The 21,112-nt window shown below is 41.4% G+C and overlaps 8 protein-coding genes across 9 annotated transcripts; 2 read left to right on the top strand and 6 right to left on the bottom strand.

Moving 5' to 3' along the window:
* Nucleotides 1–216: 216 nt before the first annotated feature.
* On the bottom strand, nucleotides 217–840 carry LOC108111379. Its single transcript, XM_017220811.2, has 2 exons — nucleotides 686–840; nucleotides 217–623 (listed from the first exon to the last, which is right to left on the bottom strand). Exon 2 carries the CDS (start codon nucleotides 604–606, stop codon nucleotides 247–249), a length of 360 nt encoding a protein of 119 aa, XP_017076300.1. The 5' UTR covers nucleotides 607–623; nucleotides 686–840; the 3' UTR covers nucleotides 217–246.
* Nucleotides 841–900: 60 nt separating this feature from the next.
* On the top strand, nucleotides 901–1,695 carry LOC108111376 (N-alpha-acetyltransferase 40). Its single transcript, XM_017220808.1, has 2 exons — nucleotides 901–1,356; nucleotides 1,412–1,695. Exons 1-2 carry the CDS (start codon nucleotides 986–988, stop codon nucleotides 1,647–1,649), a joined length of 609 nt encoding a protein of 202 aa, XP_017076297.1. The 5' UTR covers nucleotides 901–985; the 3' UTR covers nucleotides 1,650–1,695.
* LOC108111377 (pterin-4-alpha-carbinolamine dehydratase) lies at nucleotides 1,616–2,737 on the bottom strand. Of its 2 annotated transcripts, none has more exons than XM_017220809.2 (3): nucleotides 2,559–2,737; nucleotides 2,328–2,484; nucleotides 1,616–2,006 (listed from the first exon to the last, which is right to left on the bottom strand). In XM_017220809.2, exons 1-3 carry the CDS (start codon nucleotides 2,684–2,686, stop codon nucleotides 1,707–1,709), a joined length of 585 nt encoding a protein of 194 aa, XP_017076298.2. In that variant the 5' UTR covers nucleotides 2,687–2,737; the 3' UTR covers nucleotides 1,616–1,706. The 2 variants fall into 2 exon arrangements, with proteins under 2 accessions (XP_017076298.2, XP_017076299.2); XM_017220810.2 differs by having other exon boundaries at nucleotides 2,328–2,481.
* Nucleotides 2,738–2,970: 233 nt separating this feature from the next.
* Nucleotides 2,971–6,542, bottom strand: LOC108111419. The gene is made up of 4 exons (XM_017220877.2): nucleotides 6,426–6,542; nucleotides 5,731–6,341; nucleotides 3,335–5,673; nucleotides 2,971–3,277 (listed from the first exon to the last, which is right to left on the bottom strand). Exons 2-4 carry the CDS (start codon nucleotides 6,161–6,163, stop codon nucleotides 3,143–3,145), a joined length of 2,907 nt encoding a protein of 968 aa, XP_017076366.2. The 5' UTR covers nucleotides 6,164–6,341; nucleotides 6,426–6,542; the 3' UTR covers nucleotides 2,971–3,142.
* Nucleotides 6,543–6,744: 202 nt separating this feature from the next.
* On the bottom strand, nucleotides 6,745–7,243 carry LOC108111418. Its single transcript, XM_017220876.2, has 2 exons — nucleotides 7,111–7,243; nucleotides 6,745–7,048 (listed from the first exon to the last, which is right to left on the bottom strand). The coding sequence occupies exons 1-2, from the start codon at nucleotides 7,160–7,162 to the stop codon at nucleotides 6,831–6,833; spliced, it is 270 nt and encodes an 89-aa protein (XP_017076365.1). The 5' UTR covers nucleotides 7,163–7,243; the 3' UTR covers nucleotides 6,745–6,830.
* Nucleotides 7,244–7,323: 80 nt separating this feature from the next.
* Nucleotides 7,324–11,185, bottom strand: LOC108111415 (vegetative cell wall protein gp1). Its single transcript, XM_017220872.2, has 3 exons — nucleotides 10,755–11,185; nucleotides 8,152–8,424; nucleotides 7,324–8,081 (listed from the first exon to the last, which is right to left on the bottom strand). Exons 1-3 carry the CDS (start codon nucleotides 10,776–10,778, stop codon nucleotides 7,482–7,484), a joined length of 897 nt encoding a protein of 298 aa, XP_017076361.1. The 5' UTR covers nucleotides 10,779–11,185; the 3' UTR covers nucleotides 7,324–7,481.
* Nucleotides 11,186–13,133: 1,948 nt separating this feature from the next.
* Nucleotides 13,134–13,717, top strand: LOC108111416 (general odorant-binding protein 99b). Its single transcript, XM_017220874.2, has one exon. The coding sequence runs from the start codon at nucleotides 13,170–13,172 to the stop codon at nucleotides 13,629–13,631; it is 462 nt and encodes a 153-aa protein (XP_017076363.1). The 5' UTR covers nucleotides 13,134–13,169; the 3' UTR covers nucleotides 13,632–13,717.
* On the bottom strand, nucleotides 13,583–14,149 carry LOC108111417. The gene has a single exon (XM_017220875.2). It carries the CDS (start codon nucleotides 14,141–14,143, stop codon nucleotides 13,733–13,735), a length of 411 nt encoding a protein of 136 aa, XP_017076364.1. The 5' UTR covers nucleotides 14,144–14,149; the 3' UTR covers nucleotides 13,583–13,732.
* Between the last annotated feature and the right edge of the window lie 6,963 nt (nucleotides 14,150–21,112).

The following is a 21,112-nucleotide window of genomic DNA, read 5'->3' as shown; positions in this document are numbered from 1 at the left end:
TAACAACTTTTTTTCGACCACCATCCACCAAGCAGTGTGACCGCACTGCGAATTGACCGTTAAAATGTTAGGCTCAGAACAATATACTAGTTGAAAGATACTTTAAATATACTTCAAGCTGATGTTTTAGCATGCACTCAAACCCTGGCACAGTGGGCCAGCTACGAATTATATTTTAAATTCTAAGCTAAAATAGCAATATGAATTACAAAAATGTTCAGTTCAAAGCGTTTTTAATATTCCTAATTAACATTTAAGAGCTTCTTTGGCAAGCGCCTGCTGCTTTTTGATGCCGTCTTTTAATTTCTCTGCATTCTTTTCCAGCTTGGCGTAGCATTCTTTGAGTTGGTTTTTATGAACATCAAGATTTCCCTCTGTATCCGACAGTTTCTTAACCTTCTGATCGTATTCGTCGAAAACTTGCCACCAAGTTGGAAGCGAAAGGTTCTCTGGTTCCGTCAGAAGAGCGTGCTCCAAATCTGAGTTATCCACAGGACCGCCTATTGGTGACTGGTTGACCTCAAAGGTCTCCATGTCCGCCAGCATCTCCTCTACAGTTGGAGCTATTGGAGGAGGCTCTACTTTTGGCTTGGCTCTTTTAAACATTGTCTTGTGCTTAAAAACTGAAATTTTGAGAATTGGTAACGTCAGCACTTGCTGAAATAACAATTCGAATGATGGTTACCTGATCTGTATGGCTTTTGGTTTTAAAAGTGAAATAATAATTTTTATTGTATTAATAATCTCGATAATTTCTATAAATTCTGTATAAACTATTAAATTGTCTACAATTGTTTACAAATAAATCAGATGATAAATAACAAAGTGACCGTCACTAGTTATTTGCAAATAACCAAATATCGTTAACTATGTATTTTCGATAGTCGTCCAGCTTTCTTAGCTATTTACTCTTTTCTGTCATCTCTATTTTGCGCGGCATAATTTTTGTCTGATTTATATTTTCCTTGGGGTTTTTAACTACATTATGGCAAATCAGGACGTATTAAGTCAAGGGGCCAAGCAGAGATTTGTGGAGACTGCTGCGAGGGCCAAGAATCCACTAGAATCTCTAAACTACCAAAGCTACAAGGCTCCCAGCGGAGAAGAATACAAACTGATATGTCGAACGAAGACGGAAGCTGATTCCAAATTGCTGAAATGGGCTTTTAAGCTGGCCGAAACCAACGTGGGGCCCTATTACAAACAGCTGAAGATGGGCTGGCAGCCAAAAATCAAATCCGCCGAGCTGAACAAAAACTGGGCTCGTTATTTGGTGGCCCAGAACGAGAAGAAGGAAAACGTAGCCTATGCCATGTTTCGTTTTGATATGGATCACGGGGACTGTGTTTTATATTGGTAGGTGTTCTATAAAAATATCCCTGAAACAGTCAATCATTATGCCCCTTTACAGCTACGAAATGCAAGTGGCAGCGGAGCACCGAAGAAAAGGCCTGGGGAAGTTCATTATGAACATTTTAGAGGACTGCGCCCGTCTCTGGCATCTAGAAAAAATTATGCTGACTGTCCTGAACAACAATGAACCATCCATTTCCTTCTTCAAGCAACTGGGTTACGTGAAAGATGAAATCTCCCCGGATGTCTTAGAACAAGCCGATTATCAAATTTTCAGCAAATCGATGCTGAGCTAAGTATTTATTGGACTCCAGAGATTATAGACACAACTAGTAACTAGTATAACAATGCGTTTATTTCAACAAATTGGCCGTGGTCTCCAAATGAGTGGCCATGCGAATATCCTGCGAACTGAGACCGCCTACATCATGTGTGGACAGGGTTACGTCGACCTTGTTGTAGCAGTTGAACCACTCGGGATGATGGTTTATCTTCTCGGCCAGAAGGGCCACGCCTGTCATGAAGCTGAAGGCCTGGTTGAAGTCCTTCAGTACGAACTGCTTGAAGATGGCATCGCGACCTTCTACCAAAGTCCAGCCGGCTTCTAGAAGAGGTTGCAGCTTCTCAGCACGCTCCTGTTCGTTTAGTCGCACCTGGAAGCAAGCAACAAGTATGTAAGAATTTGATTATAAATCCAGTAAATCTGGTTCTAATAATAGAAACTTCGTGAAAAGTATATAGTACTATAGGTCACTGGCCCCTGAAACTTTATAATATTCATGATGTTCTCCTCATAGAGATGTGAAATCCTTACCGAGTTCAAAGTAGTCGTTGTGTTAGGGCATAAAACATTTGCTTAAAGTTTTAACTCGGCCTTGGGGGCTCGTTTTTAATTCGCGGCGATAAGAAAACCTTTCGATTTCGGTCAGATTCGATTGCCCTTGATCTGTAATTCACTTTTTGCTCGTACTTACCACCATTTTTCGTTTTTTCGATGTGGTTTTCGTTGCTGGGGTTTCAGAGTTTTGAGTGCCGTATAATCTCCGGAGATTTGCGCTGCCACCAGTTGCTACTGTTGCCGTTGCTGCTTCTCTCGCTGCTGGCGAATACAGAACTGAGATTTGCGAGCTGCTGCGCGAAAAAGCAAAGCTCAGTTTTTGAGTTTAGTATTTTTACTTCCCTTTACCACCCCCTTGGTCATTCACCTTCGTCTCGTTGCTGTTGTTACAGTGCCGTGGGATAAACCTGAATTATACCGACTGGCAAGCAGATTGGCCACTTTCTGAAAGTTCGGCTTAAACACATTCTGAGCGCATTTAATTGTTAATAACATTTTTGTTTTAAAACTCGTTTGTGTTTTGCTTTTGTTTGTTCTGTCGGCGAATGACAGCTGATTTGTATTGTATGTTAACTTAACATATAGCTAACATCGACCTTCGACAAATTATATTTCGGCATGCCAACTTGTTTTGAAAAATCAATATAACAGTCAAAAACTTCTATTTCATTCAAAAATCTTAAATGCTTGTTTATTAAAAGGAAACAATAGAAAAAATATATATTTTATATAAATATTAATACGAATAATAATATAATTATTATAATTAGGTTATATTAAAAATAAGAAAAGAGTGCGATTAGTAAGCTCACTTGGTTCATCTGGTTATTTTATGTCTTTGAGACTTGTGAGGTAAAAACGCCTTATAGTTTATCAACAGCTTTGCTTTGTAAATATATATTATTTAGTTGTTCTACTTCTGGCAGATCTTTGTATTTACATTGTATTGATTTACCCAAAATAATCAGTATCTGAGCCATCTGTGAAGCCATCTGCGTCTTCATTGTTATGGGATTCTTGAACGAGCTGATACTCATTTTGCTTTGGTCCTTCTAATTGAAGGTAAGCTTCATCGTATTCATCCAACTAAAATAAAATGAGATTATAAGTAAACTAGAGCTATAAAGATAAATAATTACTCACCTGATCCAGCTTCTTGAAGTCCCACCAAATGCCAAACAATCTGAAAGGGGGATCATTATCAGGATTTCTCTGCTGCCTAATAGTTCTTAAGATTGAATTGACGTGTTGTTTTGTTAACAAGTTAAAGTATCGAGAAAGAGAAATAGATATAAGATTTTGACATGCTTTTAAAAATAAAACACAAAAGTTTCTCTCATGCTGTTCTGCGTAATGAGTCGAAGTAATTTCCAAAGTTTCCAGATTTTCAAATTGTAGCAACAATAGTAGCAAAGGTTTCTCAGCGAGTCCCAATCGTAGTCGAGTTAACCAATTCATTTTTGTTACCTCGACCACTTCTTCAAATTTCAGTTCTGTGTCATCCAAAAGTAAACTTTGCAGATTCGATAATACCTTCAGTTTCTTGAAAAAGTCTGTCATTAAATTTTTCTGCGAGTTATGTATCCGTAATTCTGTCAGATTTCTGAGAGTTGCTATGTATTTCACATCTTCAACTTGGTGTAAAAAGCATTCGAGAGATCGTAATTCTTGAAATTTGGATATCAGCTTTAAGTCATGACTTGGAAGGGAGAGCTTAAGCAGTCTTTGAGGAGATTGCAAGGACTTTAATAGTTTTTCGACAGCTTGTTTTTCGTAATCAAAATGAATACTAAGTTCTTTTAGGTTTGACAGTTTGGCGATGAGTTCCAAATTGGTTGGCGTAACTACACCAGAGGAAGGACTAACAGGATTATAACTTTTCCAATTCTTGTCGTTACTTAATCCTAACTGCAATCTCTCCAAGCATTTTAAGCCAGTAAGCTCAACAAAGTCCTGGGAAGTAAGATCTCTATGAACACTGAGACTTCGGAGTACTTGATCTTCTCTAGCAGCAAGAGCGGTTAAAAGCGACGCTAAGAAGCCTTTGGGATGGTCAGTGATGGTTAGACTTTCGAGTTGATTCAACTTGGCCAAATGATCAACACTTTTAGAACTGGAAAATCCGCATTTAAGGACTTTTAGGCTCTGAATTTGCGACAGTTCGATGAGGTCTTCGGGACCAACGGACTGAACTTCCAATTCCTGCAGATCCTTGATTAACTTAATAAAGAGCATGAAAGTTCGAACTCCGATGTGGCTCTTAATCTCAAGTATTTTTAAATTCTTTAAATAGGCCAGAGGGGCGAAAGCTTGGGCACAATTATCACCAGGAGTAAAGTTTTTGCAGAATTGCAGAATTAGTTTTGAAGATTTGTCTGTATGGATTAAAAGAATTTCGCACATTTCGGTTTTGATTCGATCTTCTCGGTTTCTCATTTCGGTAATTCCATTGAGTTGTTGGACTTTCATTTCAAAAATGTTCTTTAAATAGCAATGGTCACAGAAAATGGTCGTTAAAGACTGAATAGAAGAAAGTGTAGTAGCGTGTTCTAAGGTAAATGGAGAACAATCTCTGATGTTTAACTTTCTGAGTTCATTTGGCTTTTTGCTTGCCAATTCCTGATAGATTGTTTGCAACATGCTGCTTTTAAATTTCCCAGATATGGAGAATTGCAAAACATCAGCAAGATGTACAACGCGAGCTATGTGGTTAGCAATATTCTGAATGTCTTCTTCATCTACATTTTCATGATCTTCATCGCCATCACTATTTTCCCTTTCATCACTATCTTCATTTTCACTATCCTCATTTTCGTCATCGTCTTCTCTTTCATCATAATCTTTACATTGATCTATAAGGCCAAATATCACTTCTAGTTTTCCAAGTTCCTCAGCATATTTGATCTCCAAGATGGGGCAATCTTTTTTCGCAATAACTAAAACAGAACTCTTCACCAGATCCATCAACTGATCCATTACTATTAATTGACCTGGTTTGGCGTAAATACCAACATATCCGGGAGTCCTGAGATGTGCTAAGTCAGCAACGTCATCAAACCCGCTCATAATGGAAGATAGAGAGTGGATTCTGGTCATTGCCTGGGTTTCATCCTTACTGAGCAAAGTGTTTGGAATGATTAATGTCTTGAGGTCCTTACTTTCTAGACCATGGAACAATTTTGTCAAAGTTCCCTTTTGATGTTTTCCTCTAAGGATCAGTCTTTGAAGTTTAGGCAACTTTGCTAACCCAGCATACTCAGTGGCGTCAATGTCGTCCTTCATCACTAACCTCAGGGATTGCAGCTCTCCACAGTATGGCACAACATCCGTAAACCTTCCATATAAATCCTTATTTATAAATGAAATATCCCTAAGGTTTGGATTTGATCGGCACAACTGCACCAGATCTTCGACATTCATTCGAGCATTGAGAAAGAGATTTGTTAACTGACCGAGCTTTGGAACATTTTCGAAGGTATATTCTGTAAAATCAAAGTTCTCAGATTAATAAAATTTATTTACTTTTAAGAAAAGCTTACCGTGCAATTCAATGAAGAGTTTTTGAAGGCTCTTCTTGTCTTCAATGGCGTTTAGCAAGGCCTCGAACCTATCCAAATGATCGGGATAGTAATCGTTTGGTTTGAAATATATGCTTATAGAGGTCATTGATTTGTTTTCCTTGATCGCATTGATATATAGTTTCCAATAAGCTTCTTGGTCCCTTTGGGAAAAATGTTTCAATGATTTGTATTTCTCCGCCAAATTGATCAAAAAGTCCTCCTTCAAGGGATCGTACTGCCATTCTTTTGTTAAATCGAGTGGTTCCCCACAATTGATTTGAAAGCTTACAAGATCCCAATAGTTCACTTGTCTCCCATGGAACTCATTGCTAGATTCGCAATTGGTTTTGATTTGTTTCAATGTCTGGAACAAATAGGTATCGTTGGGATCTAGTTTTGCCTTGCTGCCCATCTTTAGGAATCTTCAGCTTGCAGGTATAGTTAGTTCCTTTTTGCTGATGATGTCAGCCTTGTAATCTTATCAAAGAAGACAATAAAATTGAGTTTCTGCTGACGAAATGCACCTCAATATCCGATGCAGTTTGGTTAGGATTACAATTACCACAAATATGAGTCACTATCAGTAAGCACTATTTGTAGAAAGCAATTGTAGTCATCTCCTTCAATTTATTACAATTTACTTTTATTTTAGAGGAGTAGAGTAGACTACTTACCGCCCTTTTACATGCCTTTTGTCATCCACCTGCCACGCGTTGCTCTTGTAGCTGCGCGGTGAGAACTTTAATGACTAGCAATCTAATTGTTAATATCATTTTTGATTTTAAACACGTCGTTATTGGCTGGTTTTGTTATGGTTGGGGTCGGCAATAAACAGCTGATTTCTGTTGTATGTTAACTTAACATAGACCTATGGAAATTTATTTTTGAGCATGCCAACTTGTTTGAAAATACAAATGCAGTTACATTTTGATTTAAATACAATTTTATTTTGATTTTTGTTTAATACAAGGAAACATTTTAAAAGCTTAAACTTTATTATTCATTACTTTTGAAATCCGTTTTTTATGTTTCTCCTGATAATTATATGTATGCGTTCATCCATAGTTACATATATATTATTACTTGTGCACCACAGTTTCGGCCTCACCATTGCCGTAATAATCGTAGTCCACATTAGCAGTTGATGTGGGCAGCTTGGGATGTTCAGTAGTGGTGGCTGTATTGATGGTGGACACACCGGCCGCCTCCGGAGCCACGGTGGTTGTCTTTCGCCACCGCAAACTGTAGCGACTGCGAATGAATGGTGGTTTGGTCACCACAATTGGGTTGCCAAGGGCTGCAGATGGGTTAGCATTATTCATTGGAAATATAGAACCTCTTATTGAAGCCAGAGCTTACCCAACCCAAAGAGGGAGCAGCAAAGGATCAGCAGGATCAGGGTTAGCTTCATTTCGATTTTTCAATTTAAACTGTAACTTTTCACACGAATATGCCTGCCTTTATAGTCCCTGGAAAGCCGAGATAATTAATTCCCAATTCCCTAACTGAAAGGGAAAGCATTCAGTGACTCCCAAGGGAACTGGTCACCAATCGACAAGTTCATTCACCGCATTGGCGATTTTGTATTATTTATTCGTTATCTCTGAATGAACTCTTACTTTAGCTTACGGGTTAAGCGACATTGTACAATCGAATCGAAATTAATCCTAAGCGAAATGGTAATAAATACGTGTGTGGAATCTGGGCAGCCGGTGTAATCCGGCTGGCAATCAGTTATCCGGTTGCTGTTCCGTTTCCGGTTCCGCTGGTCGTGGTCGTTTGGGTCCGGAGGGTATTGGTGGAGGTGGAACATCTGGAACTGCACTGTTTTTGCTCTCCGATCCGTTGCGGATGTCCTCGAAACTGGGCTGCGCTGGTTCAAGGTTCTCCAGCGGTAATGGCTGTATGGGAAGTGCATTCTGGGCAGGATTTGCCTGTTGAACCTCCTCTTCGCGGGGCGTTGTAGGTGCTGCAGCTGTGGCGCCTCGAATCGGATAACCCTGGGTTGGGTAGTAATCGTAGGGCGGCAGGTAGTTCTGCCTAATGTATCCCGCTTGGTCGTAGATCACTGGATACTGGCTGTACGGATACGGGGGCAGGTGCATGGGCTGACCTCTAAACTGGGAGGGTAGGGGAATCAACACGGGTGGAAGACCTTGTTGATTCAGTGGCAGTGGCATCTGCTCCTTGGTCATCTCCTGGGGCTCCACAGCACCCGGTGGCGTCCCCGGCTGGGGCTGTTGCTCTACGGGTGTTTCCACGGGCTGTTGGGGCTCATAAGGAGCAAAGCCACTGGGATATTGGGCAGCAGATGGCAAGGGATAAGGAAGCTGAAGAACGTGATATATTAGAATATAGTAATAGTAGTTACGTAAGAAAAGTAAACCCTTACAAACTTACCCTCTCATTGGGCGCCAATCCAGGAACTATTGGTTGACCGAACCGCACGGTTGGAGGACTGTAGAAGCCATAGGGATTGAAGGGTCCAAAGGGGGCGTATCCCGGCTCATGGATAGTAGGCTGGATAACCGGATAGGCCCGGCTGGAGGTCAGATTATCGTCAGTGGTTATGAGGGCATTATAGATCTTAGGCTTCTTCCTCAGGCGACGGGCAGCTTGCGAAGAACCCGTCCAGAAAATCAGTCCGAGTAATAGTAGAATCAGAATTGTGTGCTGCCGGGAGACGAAATAGGAATCAAAATCGTGGGTTATACATCTATCTCAGGTATCTATTTTCCATTGACAGCTGTCCCTGGCTTTTTTGTCACTACTGCGATCGCGATCAATGGAAAACCATAATCTGTCTAATTGATCGCCATATCGACAATCAATCAATGAATTGTTTGGACTACGCACAATTGTGTTTGTGTTTGACGGAAGTTGGGCTGTTCTCGCTGAAGCTGGAGCTGCTCTACAGGGAAGCTTGTTAGTAATGGCTCCCCGCCAGAAGAAACCCAAGACTTTCAAATACCAGCACTGCAGTCGCCGAAACAATCAACACATGTCAGCCTTTGTTGCGAATTCTCTACACTTCATTAGTTTTGAATTGAAATGTAGATTGTTCCTTTAATTGGATTACGAAGAAGCCGATCGAACCGGACGGGGGCCCAAGCTCACACTAAGGGAAAAAATCCATTAGGAACTAGAAGCTAAGATCTTGGTTTTTGTATTTCTTCTACTTGGTTTCGTTAGTATAAAAAGTTAAAGAGTATATTACTTTACAATAGATTTCCTAATTTAAATCTCTATTTAATTTCTATAATTTGTTTAAATATTTTTATTAAATATTCGGAGAATTAATCATCGCCCAGTGCATGGGTTCAAGTAGAGCTATGGCAAAGGCCTTTTCCCTCGGAGAGATGGAGTCTAGGTCCGGTTAGACGAGTTGTCCATTGACTTGAAGTGGCTCTATCACTGGTACTGGAGCATGGAAATGCACTGGAGCGATCTGCGGAACTGTGACCGCGTTTCTGATCTCGATGCCCCGATCCCCGGGGGCCGTACTCTAATTGCTGCTCTCGGATTACCCAGACATTCAATCCACGCTGGGCCGCCCTCCTTAAATCGGTTATTGTTGTTTACAGACCAACTCGCTGGCTGACTGGCAATTTGCCTTGCTTTCCAAGCATTTCACTTTGACTTTCCTCAGCCACCAGGCCAACAGGCCACCAGCCCACCTCACCCACTCCCGATCGCCATGATCTTGCTTTCGAGGGAGCAATTTTCGACGCTTTTCCTTTTTTCTTTTCTAGTCTCGATTTCGTTTTCGATTTCGTCGGCATCTGGCAGCAGTGAAATTAAACGGATCGAATCGGAGTGAATTGAGTTCGGATCGGCAGACAATAATCGTTGATCAAGTGCACTCCACTCCGCGGAATTGGGCCACCTCGAGTGCCATTGTGGGCCCGTGTTAAAAGTGATAGTCCAAAATGGTTCAATGGATCACTGGCACTAGCACTCGCACTCGCACTCTTGGCCATGGGTGTTTCCATAGGCTCAGTGGCATTCCGAGAAATCGGGGTGGGTGGTCACTTGAAGGTGTCAATGGAATTTGTTTTTGGCTAGGGGATTGGACGATGAACTGATTTGACCTGGAGTAGTTCTCAAAACCGTTGTAGCTTGACTAGTAGTAGGTGAATATTTTATAGATTAGACTTAACTGAAGTTAAAATGGGTGTAGTTCGTTTTCCAATTACACTGTTCTCTGTTAGTCAAAAGACTTATATTCCCTTACTTAACCCATTGATCTTTCTAATTGCTTAATTGTTGTTATTTATACCTTAATTGCAGTAGTTTAAAGGGATTAGTGTACATTGTAAGTAAAAAGACAGTATGAACATATCAAGATAACAAAGCAAAGCTTGTTAATCAACTTCCAGTCAATACAATTAGCTCTGATTAGTTAACAACATTTGTAAGATTCTGTTCTATATTTAGAATTTATTTAGATAGTTGGGAATAATTTTCTCTACGCTAATAAGATAGTTCTAACATTTTTATTCTTTAAAACTCTTTACATATTTTATTAACGAGTAGTTAAGTTACTAAGACTTATCTCCTAACTTTATTGCAAATGATCCCAGAGTAACTTCTAAACAAGATCTTTCTCCTCCGATCTAAAAACTTTATGAAGCAGCTTCCTCTGTTTAATAGACAATAATTACGAGGTATTTAAAGCTTCGGTTATAAATGTTATTAAATTTTTATTTCATTCTTAGAATCGCAGTTTCAGCCAGCATGGTTTCGGCCCCAACCCACTCTTTAGCCTATTTGCATTGCCAGTTTGGCTAGCTGGAGGCTGACTCAGCCGCCAACCGAGCTAGATTCATGGCTAAGACCAGTTCAAAGGCAATAGATGCCAGTGGCGTAACCTTAAACCTGAGTCTTGAAATGGATCTGATTGGGAAAGTGAAAGTGCCTCGAGAAGTGTGGGCATGTATCACTCGGTTTATGTTTAATTCAATTATAAATCAATCAATTAAGTCATCACAGACGCCGCTTACCTTTTCCATTTGCATAGTGACCATGTGCTTTTGGTTTCCCTTTTTTTTTAAATCTTTTCCTTGGATTTGGTATGCAGGTGATGCACTTCAAGTCAGGAAGCTCCAGAAAACCCACAGAAATATGGCATAAATTGTCTGACTTGCACTTGCAAATTTGTCTCTCGATTGTCTTTAAAAATGCACAATTTATTTAGCGACTGGCCGCCGACACGTAATGACTTTGAAAACAAGTTGCTGCAAATGATAATGTGTATGAAATGCAGTTCACTCTGGAGAACACGGATCACGATCAGTTCAGTTCAGTTGAGTTGAGTTCGGTTGAGCTGACTTTACCCGGAGACTGCCGACGATCGACTGACTCTTTTTGCGGCTGCGCACGCGCGTTTCTTGGTTTCCAGCAGCTTTTCTGGGGACTTTAAGCGAACGCTGGGCGCGCTCCACGGGCAACCTTTTATACCTTCGGTGGTTGTGGTGCCAGTGGTTATATTGGTTATAGTGTTGGCAATGAAATGCTGGCTAAAAGGCTGACAAGAAAACATCTGTGGTGGCTTTGGGGCGTTTTATGGGTGTACGGACAGGAACTTCTTGGAGTTGGCCTAGTTTGAGTTAGCCTTGCTTTGGGTATAATGACTTTTTATAGATTGCAAAAATAATAAAAATAAATAACTCTAACGACTCCTTTAACTTTACTTATTTAGCTTAGCCGTAGGTTTTAAACTAAGCAAGTTAATGATACATTTAAGCTAATAAGCACAAACTGTTTATTTTTTATTGCGCATACGTCATGGTGTCTCTATAAAAGAAGACATTTCCTAGACCAATATCTTTTTAAACCGAATAACGATCATTCCGTTGCTAACTAATTTATTATGATACTTACTTTCCAAGGGTATTCCAAATTCGAATAAGTTTAAACCGAACTTCAATCTAAACAAACTCAAATGCTTTCCCATTGGAGGAGGCATTTCCATTGACTTTGATTTAATTGCTGGGCGGCATTTGATGAATGCAATAAACTGGGCGAAAGTGTAGAATACAGGCGTAGTGAAAAACTGAACTGGGCTAGGAATTTGTTCAGCTCTCGACACCCTGGAATTGCAATTGTCAGCTTCGGTCAAAACAAGTCTTTATTCTCGGCCATAACAAATGGGCTTACCACCGGGTTTCACTTTCATTGCAAAGTTCAGAACGGTTATTCATATGGCTCGGTAGAAGTGGTTTTAGTCACTTTTAACTAACTGTCAGTCCTCAGCTCTTTGTTGTTAAGCAGTTTGTTTATATTGCTTAGACACTGAAAGAAAAAGTCAACATTAATGAATGATAAAATATAGAACTTCACAAATAATGGATATATTTTTTTAAAAAGACATACATATAGAAATGAATCTTATAATACATATCATAAACTATGTTTTTTCCGAAGTGTACATCTCCATCTTCTGCATGATAGTCGGTTTTTATTTTCCGCCGTCACGTTCACTGTCAGAGGTGATAAGAGTGATCCGATCCGGTCTCCACCCACACTCGTGCTGCAAGTTGTGGGGTTTTCTAAGTGCTGCGGGGTCAGTCCCAAAAACTTGAAGATCTGCTGAGGCAGTTTGATAGACCAGCGTGGTGGGCGGAACCTCCTCCCGCGTTCTCCTCTTGACTTTCGGCCCAACTTTCGCTTTCCCATTTTCTGTTTTTCCGTTTTGATTGGCATAATGAGTCTACAAACTCTAGTGACCCAGACGTGTGCTTGTAAGATGTTTTTTTTTATTGTATATTAAGCGTAATGAAATGGCTTCGTTTTTTCTAAGAATTTAAGCAAGTTTTGATAACTCGGTTGGCAGAACTCCTACGAGTTGCAGATAAGAGCAATATAATGGATGGATAATGGATAACGATAATTAAAGCTATCCTTGAGCTAAATTAAAATGTTAATAGGGCTCTTGTGGTACAAGATATTTAATATTTAAAATCCCTTCGTTGGCAGAAAATGAAGTTGTGTGAATGGACCATAGCTGAATGTTACGAACTCCAACTGTGGAAAGCTGGCTGCTCTGCAACGAAGTAAAACCAAATATAGGTGGCGCCACTGTATGAATAAACCAATTAGAAATTTTTGATCAATCGGAATTTGCTCAAAGTCACGTCACATTTTTGATGATAAGCCGTGATTCAGACTTGTTGACGACAATGCATTTGGAATCTGGCATCTGGGACTTGGGATCTGACACCTGCCTCTATCGTTGCCTGGCCGCCTTTGCCCTTTGATAAGGGTAATCGTTGGGCCAGTCAATCACCCGGGAATCGACCCGATAGAAGGTTAATTCCATCTTGATTGTCTAAGAGCTATATACTCTGCCTATAAATACAGTAGCTGAGCTTGGCAGAAATCGCAGTTGCAGTTGTGACACAGAAAAAGAAATCACCATGAAGGTTCTCATTGTCCTCCTTTTGGGTCTGACTTTTGTCCTGGCCGACCATGATCACGGTCACCATCACGGTCACGAATCCTATGTGGTTAAGACCCACGACGACCTTGTGACCTATCGCTCGTACTGTGCCGAGAAGGTTCACGCCAGCGAGGAGCTGGTGGAGAAGTACAAGAAGTGGCAGTATCCCGATGACGCGGTGACCCACTGCTACCTGGAGTGTGTCTTCCAGAAGTTCGGCTTCTACGATCCGGAGCACGGTTTCGATGTCCACAAGATCCATGTCCAGCTGGCCGGAGCTGGTGGCAAGGTAAGCCACTCGGATGAGATGCACCAGAAGATCGCCAACTGTGCCGATAGTCACTCCAAGGAGGGCGACTCCTGCTCGAAGGCCTACCACGCCGGCATGTGCTTCATGAACGCCAATCTGCAGCTGGTCCAGCACAGTGTCCAGGTCTAGAGGGACAGTTATTCCTGCCATCCCAGACCCATCTGATCGCTTGCTTGCAGTTCAAGTCGTAAATAAAAACGAATTAAAAAACTAAATTCCTTAATTATTTATTAATCTCTTTCCTTTTGGCTCATGAAATCCTTGACCCAATGGCCAAACTGGCCCGAAGTGGCGCACCTGTAGGCCAGGTACGCCCAGTCATCCAATTGGCTCAGATTCTGCTCCTTTCGGTTGCAGTAGTCCACCACCAGCATCAGCTCCTCCATTTGGTTATGCCCGGCAAAGATCTTTGCTATCCGCTTGGCATTGTAGCCGCTCTCATCTGTCCAAAGTCCCAGTTCTTTGACCAAACACCTCAAGGTGCCTGCATCCTTGTCTTGGTTTTCTTGCCGGCAGCTTTCCAGTTCCTGATACACTTTTTCCGCTGTGGGTAATTTCCATACCGAAAGTGCTTCCGTTTTCGGGGCTATTATAATGAGCAGACAGCTCCAGCAGATAATCCCAAATCTGACATGATTCATTGCGTATTCGACGGGCTAATGCTTGCAAATGGAGCAAGCTCTGATGGGCCAGCTCTTTTATAGAAACACACGACCGGGAAAACCAGTTCTAGATGTGACATTGGCATTAACCTAGAATTCATGGAAAATGGGTCTGCCGGCCGGTGTAATTGTTGTCATTACGGGAGCATCTGATGTTGACGTAATCAGAGTCTTCATAAAAAACAAAAGGTGTGAGCAACTTTAAATGGTCCATAATGCCAGAACATCTGTACTGGGATGCGAGTTCAAGTTCATGAATGGCGGTTGACGTATGAAGATCAGAAGTCACGTTGCAAAAATTAGCATGAAACTTTTTATAATCATAATAAGTGCGTAACTTTACAGGTGTTTTTCCATTCAAGTAACATAGTTTAGTGTTTATGATTAATAAATCGGTTTCCTTTCCATAAATACATTAATTTCAGAGTTTATTCTCGCAGTTCTCAATCCACAATAAACTCAGCTAAACTGCAACTGCAATTATAAGTGCGCGGCTGACTGCACCGGGCGACAAATTCCCAGGACCCACCCACTCTCAACCCCATTTGAAGGACGATTGCTGAAGATTCCAATCACATGTGAATTCCCCTTTATGGATGTGTTTCCACCTTTCCTTTGACTGCACCACTGGGCTTTGTTTCCAGTGGTGGGAAATCGGAAATCGAAGGGCCTTCGACTTTCTCCGCCGACTGTGACTACTTCATTAAAAAACTCGCAGTGGCGTTTTCACGCTGCAATAGACCTTTCCGCACCACTCAACCCGTGCCCATGTCAGCCGCATTTGACAAAGCTAATTTCGCCCGAAAGCCAGACTCACTGGGAACCCAGATCCCGTATTGCCCATACCGCCCATACCGCCCTTATTCCATATACCATCACATCACATATTCCGCATCCCAGACCTCAGCCAGCCAAACGCCAAACAAACACTTGACACGACCTATTCAATTATTTCTCAATTAAATGTCGTGTAAAGAAGTCATCATCGAGTCGGCAATCGTCATTGAGCGATGGAAAAGCCATCAGCTGGAAAACAGAAAGAAATTCGAATAATTTTGTATAAAATTTATTAGCCCATTTAAGCAATATTCCAGTGGGCAACCTGAAAGAAGCTCATAAAAAGGCGAACCATCAAAGGTAATATGATATAGTAATCATAAGTATCTCCCAACTAAGACTCACAGTTTTCTCTCAGTGCATCCATATACACTTGGCACATTTGCCTGATCCACAAAAGGGGGCGTGGCACAGCATAAGTGTCGACATAGTCAAAGGCAAGCTAAATTCAATTCGGTTTTTCATTTCCATTTAGCTTTGCTCGTGCCAAGATTGCGTTAGTTTCTCAGGCAGCATTAAGTACTTAGTTTCAAAGAGTTTCCATGAATCAAAAAAGAATGAATCGAAATAAATGGTTTTGGTGTAGAATACCTTTGATATTACAGAGATTCTTGATTGGTAATAAGCCTGGTTGTGCGCTTATAAGCGATGCCAATATGACTCTCATTTAGCTTTAATATACACCAAAAGGTTTAACTTCGTGGAAACCTATTAGTAATATTTTCCACCCTGTTAAAACATGTTTTTATTTACAGCATACTTCTGTGTCCATTCAAATGAGCTCCACTGACCATAAAAACTCTCAACATTCTATATTACAAAATGCTATTTGGGTTTAATGGTCTGCGACTTGTTTCTTTTCAATGTGCATTGTTTCTCCGCTGGGTTTCCTCCTTTCCCATTTCTGGACACCCTCGATCTCAACTGTTTCCATTGAATGCAGCCGGCAATTCACCTGACCACCCACCCCCTTTTCCACATCCCCAGGACCCATTCAGGCCGCTCTAATTGCAACTTTGAAACTCAATTGGGTAGACACAAGGCCACAAGGGGGCGGCCACTTCTGGGGCACAAACCACCAATTAAATATAAATGTTTGCGCTTTTCTTTTTTTTTTTTTTTTTGTTGTATAAACTCGTGTGTTTTCATGGTTTACAATTTGCACATGGCCAGTGTCCGAGTCGGAAGGTCAGTTGAGTTCCACAGTTCCATGATGAAAGGCGCTTCACAGGACACGTGCTTTTTGTTTAAGCACGGAGTTCTCCTTTCTCGAAATCCCTTCCAAGGACCTGCTAACGATGGGGTTTTCTTTCGCACTCAAGGCCTGCATTTTAGTGCCGACTTCTCGGGAGTCGGAGAAATGCGACAGTAAAAACTTTTGGCTCTGGGGAAAATTGGGGAGGCGACACATTGCGCCGAAAGTTTTTCCAGCTCGCTCGAAAGTTTTCCGCCCGCAAAGTTCTGCGCAAAGCGGACGAGGAAAATGCTAGAAAATTGGAATACTTTCAAAAGTTTCAAACTGAATGCAAAGGCATCTTTCATTTCGCTCAGAGAGAATGGGACGGCGGCGGGTGTTTGGCAATTTTTCCAACTTAATTAATAATTAATTAGTGAATCTTGTGAAAGCCAAACAAGTGGCTGGTGGCTGGCGGAAAAAGGAAAATTTTTATATAAAATAAATTCATGTTAAAACCTCTCACAAAAGGCCATGGCAATGCCGAGAGAAGCTGGGAGGAGTTGCACTGGGAGAAAATGTTTATAAAATATTAAGAAATGGCAGAAATTCAAAAATTGATAATGAAAAGTGAAAGGTGAAGATAGAAAGAAAGTACTCTTAAGCAGTTTCAGCTTAAGTTTAAGCTTAAATCCTGTAGGAAACTTTCCAAGATGTTCCGCTAGATATTTTGTAAATTCATTTTAATGGAATAAACGTTTTAGAATTTTCTACAATTTTCCTGGCAGTGCATTCAGTAAGCTGGACACGGACTGAGCTGGAGGTCAGCGCGTGCGGCGGCTTTTGTTGGCCGCACTCCGCGCATTAGCGGCTAAATTACTGGCCAGTCCGATGAGTGTGCCTCGTCCAGTGGTCGAGATGGTCGAGGATGGAGGATGAAGGCCGGAGTATGGAAGAAGGACCGGGGGCAATGTGGTAATTGGAATTAATTCAGCATTAAGCTGCATTTTCTTTAGCCAACTCTGCGTGATCGTGGGCGGGGACATGTCCAACACCACCACCGCCAGCGCTGTGGACGCTCTCCATTATGAAGTACCAACATTTTGTATAATTTTTTTCTATTCCCTGTCCCGCTTTTAATTCAATCGCCTGGGTTGTTAATTAATTGCGCTTAGTTGCCGCAAATGGCAGTTGGCAAATGCCCGGCTTTTGGTCCTGGGTGGGCGTGGCCGGTAGTTAGTGGCCAGTATATTCCGCTTGGAGTCATTAGCGGGCGAGCAATTAGCAGCACTTGGCAGCGAAATGCAATTCCGGAAATATCTTTGCGAGAATGCTGCCCATTTTGCCAGGGAACTTAACATTTTATCTCGTCTTTAGCTCTTTTTAATGACTTGCAATCGAAAATATTAATGGCAAATACATAGCTAACGTATGAAATGTAAGAATGTTCCATCGAACCGAAATCCCTATCAAACCATCTCAACGAGAAGTTATTCCAGCATAAAAGTCCAATTATTTTCTAATCGGATATCAATTAGGCACCCGCATGCTAAGCCTTTGAGTGGCTGCATTCCAAAACAAAGGCAACAATTGCAGTCAGAAGCAAACACACTTCCCTATGTGCTTTCACATCGCATTCAAAGACCTACGTGGCGTATGCGCAATATGAACGAGCAGTTTGAGACAAGTAGCGGTCCCTTTCGAAAGGGCGAGTGAGATAGCTACAATTTGTCTGCAACTTATTGATATTTTTCACACGGCGAGGGTTGTCAATGATGTTTTTATGAATATTTCTTACGATTTTATTACTAGATTTTCAGGAAAAGATATTTAACTTTCTTTTAAGAGCTTTTGGATAAGCCAAGTTTATGAAACATGAATATAACCTTCTAGGTACAAGGTAAAATCTTACCTAATAATGAACTTCTATCAAAGGCTACCTCATTTTAAAACGTCACATCAGCAAAATTTAAATATTTTTATATTTTTTGACCCTTTGGTTGAAGACTTCTCGTTCCACCCGGTGATTGCCTGAAATTTCCTCGCTGGCTGCCTTCTTGTAACAGTTTGATCTGTTTTGCTTGTACGCAATGCCACGCCCCTTTCCGCCAGTAATATTCGCTACCCCTTTTTGAACTGGCTAACAGGAGTGCGTGTTTGTGTGTGGGTGTAAATTCCCTTTGTTTTTCATCTGACAATCGCCAGTTTTCCTCCTGCCTGCAGCCTGTGTCTTCCATTGTCCCAGATATATTGTAGATAGTCATTGTGCTATTTTCCGCTTGATTACGGCCAAAGGATTTTTGGCACACACGTACTCACACCCACTCACAACCACCAGCCAGCACCACCCACAATTTGGCATTGTTCGTTGGCATTTGACCGCGGGTTTGGCACTCGCAGATCCGCTATGCTAGTAATCCCACCGCCTGCTCCACTTCGGCACCTTGGCAACCATTAAGTGGATACGCTTATTATCCATTGTTGGCGTTGATGTAAGCTCCAGATCCCCTGCCCGCACGGACCACTCCCACACCCTTTGACCTCCGTTGCTGCTGTGTAATTTTATTCATAAACTCAACTAAAACACATTGCAGGCTTAGCCTAAGTCCCGGATTTTGTGTGCTGTTTCAGATAGTGGGGATGGGTGCACTGTGAAAAGTTTGTCTGGTCTTAAATTATGAAGTTAAGAAGGATTTTAAACCCTAAAACTAATAATTTTTATGCTGACAGGGTTTTAGTTAATAATTTGTTACTTTTAGGGTTTCGTATTTTTAGCACTTGACCTTGTTAATGTAAGAAAGAACAACCTTTCCTCTTAGGTTTAACATATTTAAACTCAACTAATTCCAAATGAAATACATAATTTTGGTCAGTGCTTATGGGGAGTGGGAGGATGTTTTGTTTTCCGGGGCTTATTTGCTGCTGGCAGTTGGCAAGGCACCAAAAAACACGCAGCAGGCGGCTGGCTGGTTTGGCTTTTGTGTCAATGAATACAATAACCAAATTAAATAACCAAGGTGATGCAGCCAGGCCCGTAAATCTGTAGCCTACAGGCAGGACGAGTCCTCTTCGAAGGGGTTAAATTTTAGAGGAGGAGAAGGAGCTGCAATTAGCGTACTCAGCAACTAATAGATACTTATCTGCGGATCATAACTCAGATGAATGGCCTGGGAAAAATGCGTATCTTTTCTTCGGAGCTCATCGTTTTGATATCCAATTTGTTTATTTGCGTTTATTCCGGCATAAAATCAAAATAAACGCTGCGGGGACAGTTCCACACATGTTCCTGTCCCTGTTCAAATGGCAAACAAATAATGATATCAACCGGCGGGTATCTCAAGTGCAACCTTCCCACACAAAGATCTGTGTATCCTTTAGATACATTCCTTCGTGCTGGGGAACCTTTTTTCCACTCGACTGAATCGCCTGCGAAATGAAAAACCACTCGAGTTCTCCTCTATTTTCCCCACCCGCTCATATTTTTATTTGCTTGTTTACCTTGCTGATTTTTCCTTTCTTTTTTTTATGGAAAAGGAAAAGAAAGGAAATCCCTGGTTTTTGAGCAAATTGCGAGCAATTTAACTGCAATTAAATTGCAATTTTACCACACACACAGAGTCTGCGGCCGAGATTCCTCACAAAGGCGTCAGTTTTCCCCGCCAGTTTTTCCTCAAGAGCCGGCTTTTCATTGTGCCACCTTTGTGTGGCCATGGCTAAAAGGAAATAACACTGGAAACCTTTTGCATTTGCACATTTTACAATTATTTTCGCACTAAAAAGCGGTACAGGCGCCACGCCCCCTTCCCGTTGCCCGCCTCTTGACTTTCCTGTTCTTTGTGCGCGGCGCATAAACAAAATGGCCGCCTTCTTATCTGGCCCATTGTGCAGCGTTCCTCCCGCTCCCTCTCCCTCTCCCTCTCGCTCTCCCACTCCCACTGACTCCCTCTCACTCACTCGCATTGTGCAACGGCGCGTGCTTTATAAATTGTATTTAAAAGATATAGCAAAAGCCAAACAATTCCTTTGAGCGAATGCCACAAATAATTGCTGGCCTTGCTCCGCTGCGGGCTTTTGTCTCGACCCTTGAGGGGCAGCAAGGATCTTGAGATCCTAAGGAAATGGCGGCGGCAGCTGGCACTCGAGCTAGGTGCTCTAATCGCGGTTTACCCGGCAAAAGAGAAAGGTTTTCGACAACAAATATCTTAGAATTATCCTTAAGTATAAACTGGAAAGTTAGTGACTTTAATTTAAGACTTCTTAAAGCAAGAATGGGAAAAAATGCTGGAATAGGTATATAGGTAGATCTTCAACTTCTTTAAGTCTAACTACAGAGTTTGAAAGTACAGACAGTCTTTTACCTATTTCCAATTTAACACAATCCATATCACACCTAGTTAATACGATTAAGGACGCAAAGGTTACCTTATCTGTAAGTTTTTAAGGACGTTCAGTTCAATAAATCCAATCAAGTTTCCTAAAGTTTTCCAATTCACCTTCCTTAATTTCAGTTTGATCTATGGGCTCTTTCAATTTTAATTACTTGACAACCTAACAAGCTTACATCCTACGTGCTCGAACTGCCTAATCCCTTCTGGATACGTAGCTATTATGCATAAATATTGAATATAAATAATAATTAACGCGGAGAGAAGCCAAGACTGGTGCCAAGACGAAACTTATCCTTGCGCCGCTGCCATGTGTTGAATATTTAATTTAATTTAATTAAATTCACTCAGAAAATAACTTTGCAAGCGGCAACAGCAAGTGCCAGCCAGCCAACCAACCAGAGTAATGAGATAAATTTGCATAAAAATGTCTTGACTTGTCGCGTTTCCTAGCATATCCTTGTAGCCGAAAGGAAAGATATTTGCCAGTTGGCATCCCGATGCTTTTCCGGGGTAGAGAAGGTGACAGGCGCTAATCCTTTACAGGCCGAA

The sequence above is a fragment of the Drosophila eugracilis genome, unplaced genomic scaffold (genome assembly GCF_018153835.1).
Source record: "Drosophila eugracilis isolate 14026-0451.02 unplaced genomic scaffold, ASM1815383v1 contig_616, whole genome shotgun sequence".
NCBI classification, from domain to species: domain Eukaryota; kingdom Metazoa; phylum Arthropoda; class Insecta; order Diptera; family Drosophilidae; genus Drosophila; species Drosophila eugracilis.
Note: the sequence above shows the minus strand (reverse complement) of the source record. Positions and strands in the feature narration are given on the sequence as shown.

Bases quoted from the DNA above. Each gene is read 5' to 3' on its own strand.
- LOC108111419 (XM_017220877.2), bottom strand. From the start codon at position 6,163: ATGGGCAGCAAGGCAAAACTAGATCCCAACGATACCTATTTGTTCCAG. The intron at 5,674-5,730 runs GTAAGCTTTTCT...TTGATTTTACAG, and splicing joins ACTCTTCATTGAATTGCACG to AATATACCTTCGAAAATGTT. The intron at 3,278-3,334 runs GTGAGTAATTAT...ATTTTATTTTAG, and splicing joins ACTTCAAGAAGCTGGATCAG to TTGGATGAATACGATGAAGC.
- LOC108111417 (XM_017220875.2), bottom strand. From the start codon at position 14,143: ATGAATCATGTCAGATTTGGGATTATCTGCTGGAGCTGTCTGCTCATT.
- LOC108111415 (XM_017220872.2), bottom strand. From the start codon at position 10,778: ATGGTCACTATGCAAATGGAAAAG. The intron at 8,425-10,754 runs GTAAGCGGCGTC...GTCTCCCGGCAG, and splicing joins TCACTATGCAAATGGAAAAG to CACACAATTCTGATTCTACT. The intron at 8,082-8,151 runs GTAAGTTTGTAA...CACGTTCTTCAG, and splicing joins GATTGGCGCCCAATGAGAGG to CTTCCTTATCCCTTGCCATC.
- LOC108111376 (XM_017220808.1), top strand. From the start codon at position 986: ATGGCAAATCAGGACGTATTAAGTCAAGGGGCCAAGCAGAGATTTGTG. The intron at 1,357-1,411 runs GTAGGTGTTCTA...GCCCCTTTACAG, and splicing joins GGGGACTGTGTTTTATATTG to CTACGAAATGCAAGTGGCAG.
- LOC108111377 (XM_017220809.2), bottom strand. From the start codon at position 2,686: ATGTTATTAACAATTAAATGCGCTCAGAATGTGTTTAAGCCGAACTTT. The intron at 2,485-2,558 runs GTGAATGACCAA...TTTTTCGCGCAG, and splicing joins ACAACAGCAACGAGACGAAG to CAGCTCGCAAATCTCAGTTC. The intron at 2,007-2,327 runs GTAAGTACGAGC...GCTTGCTTCCAG, and splicing joins CGAAAAAACGAAAAATGGTG to GTGCGACTAAACGAACAGGA.
- LOC108111379 (XM_017220811.2), bottom strand. From the start codon at position 606: ATGTTTAAAAGAGCCAAGCCAAAAGTAGAGCCTCCTCCAATAGCTCCA.
- LOC108111416 (XM_017220874.2), top strand. From the start codon at position 13,170: ATGAAGGTTCTCATTGTCCTCCTTTTGGGTCTGACTTTTGTCCTGGCC.
- LOC108111418 (XM_017220876.2), bottom strand. From the start codon at position 7,162: ATGAAGCTAACCCTGATCCTGCTGATCCTTTGCTGCTCCCTCTTTGGG. The intron at 7,049-7,110 runs GTAAGCTCTGGC...ACCCATCTGCAG, and splicing joins CTGCTCCCTCTTTGGGTTGG to CCCTTGGCAACCCAATTGTG.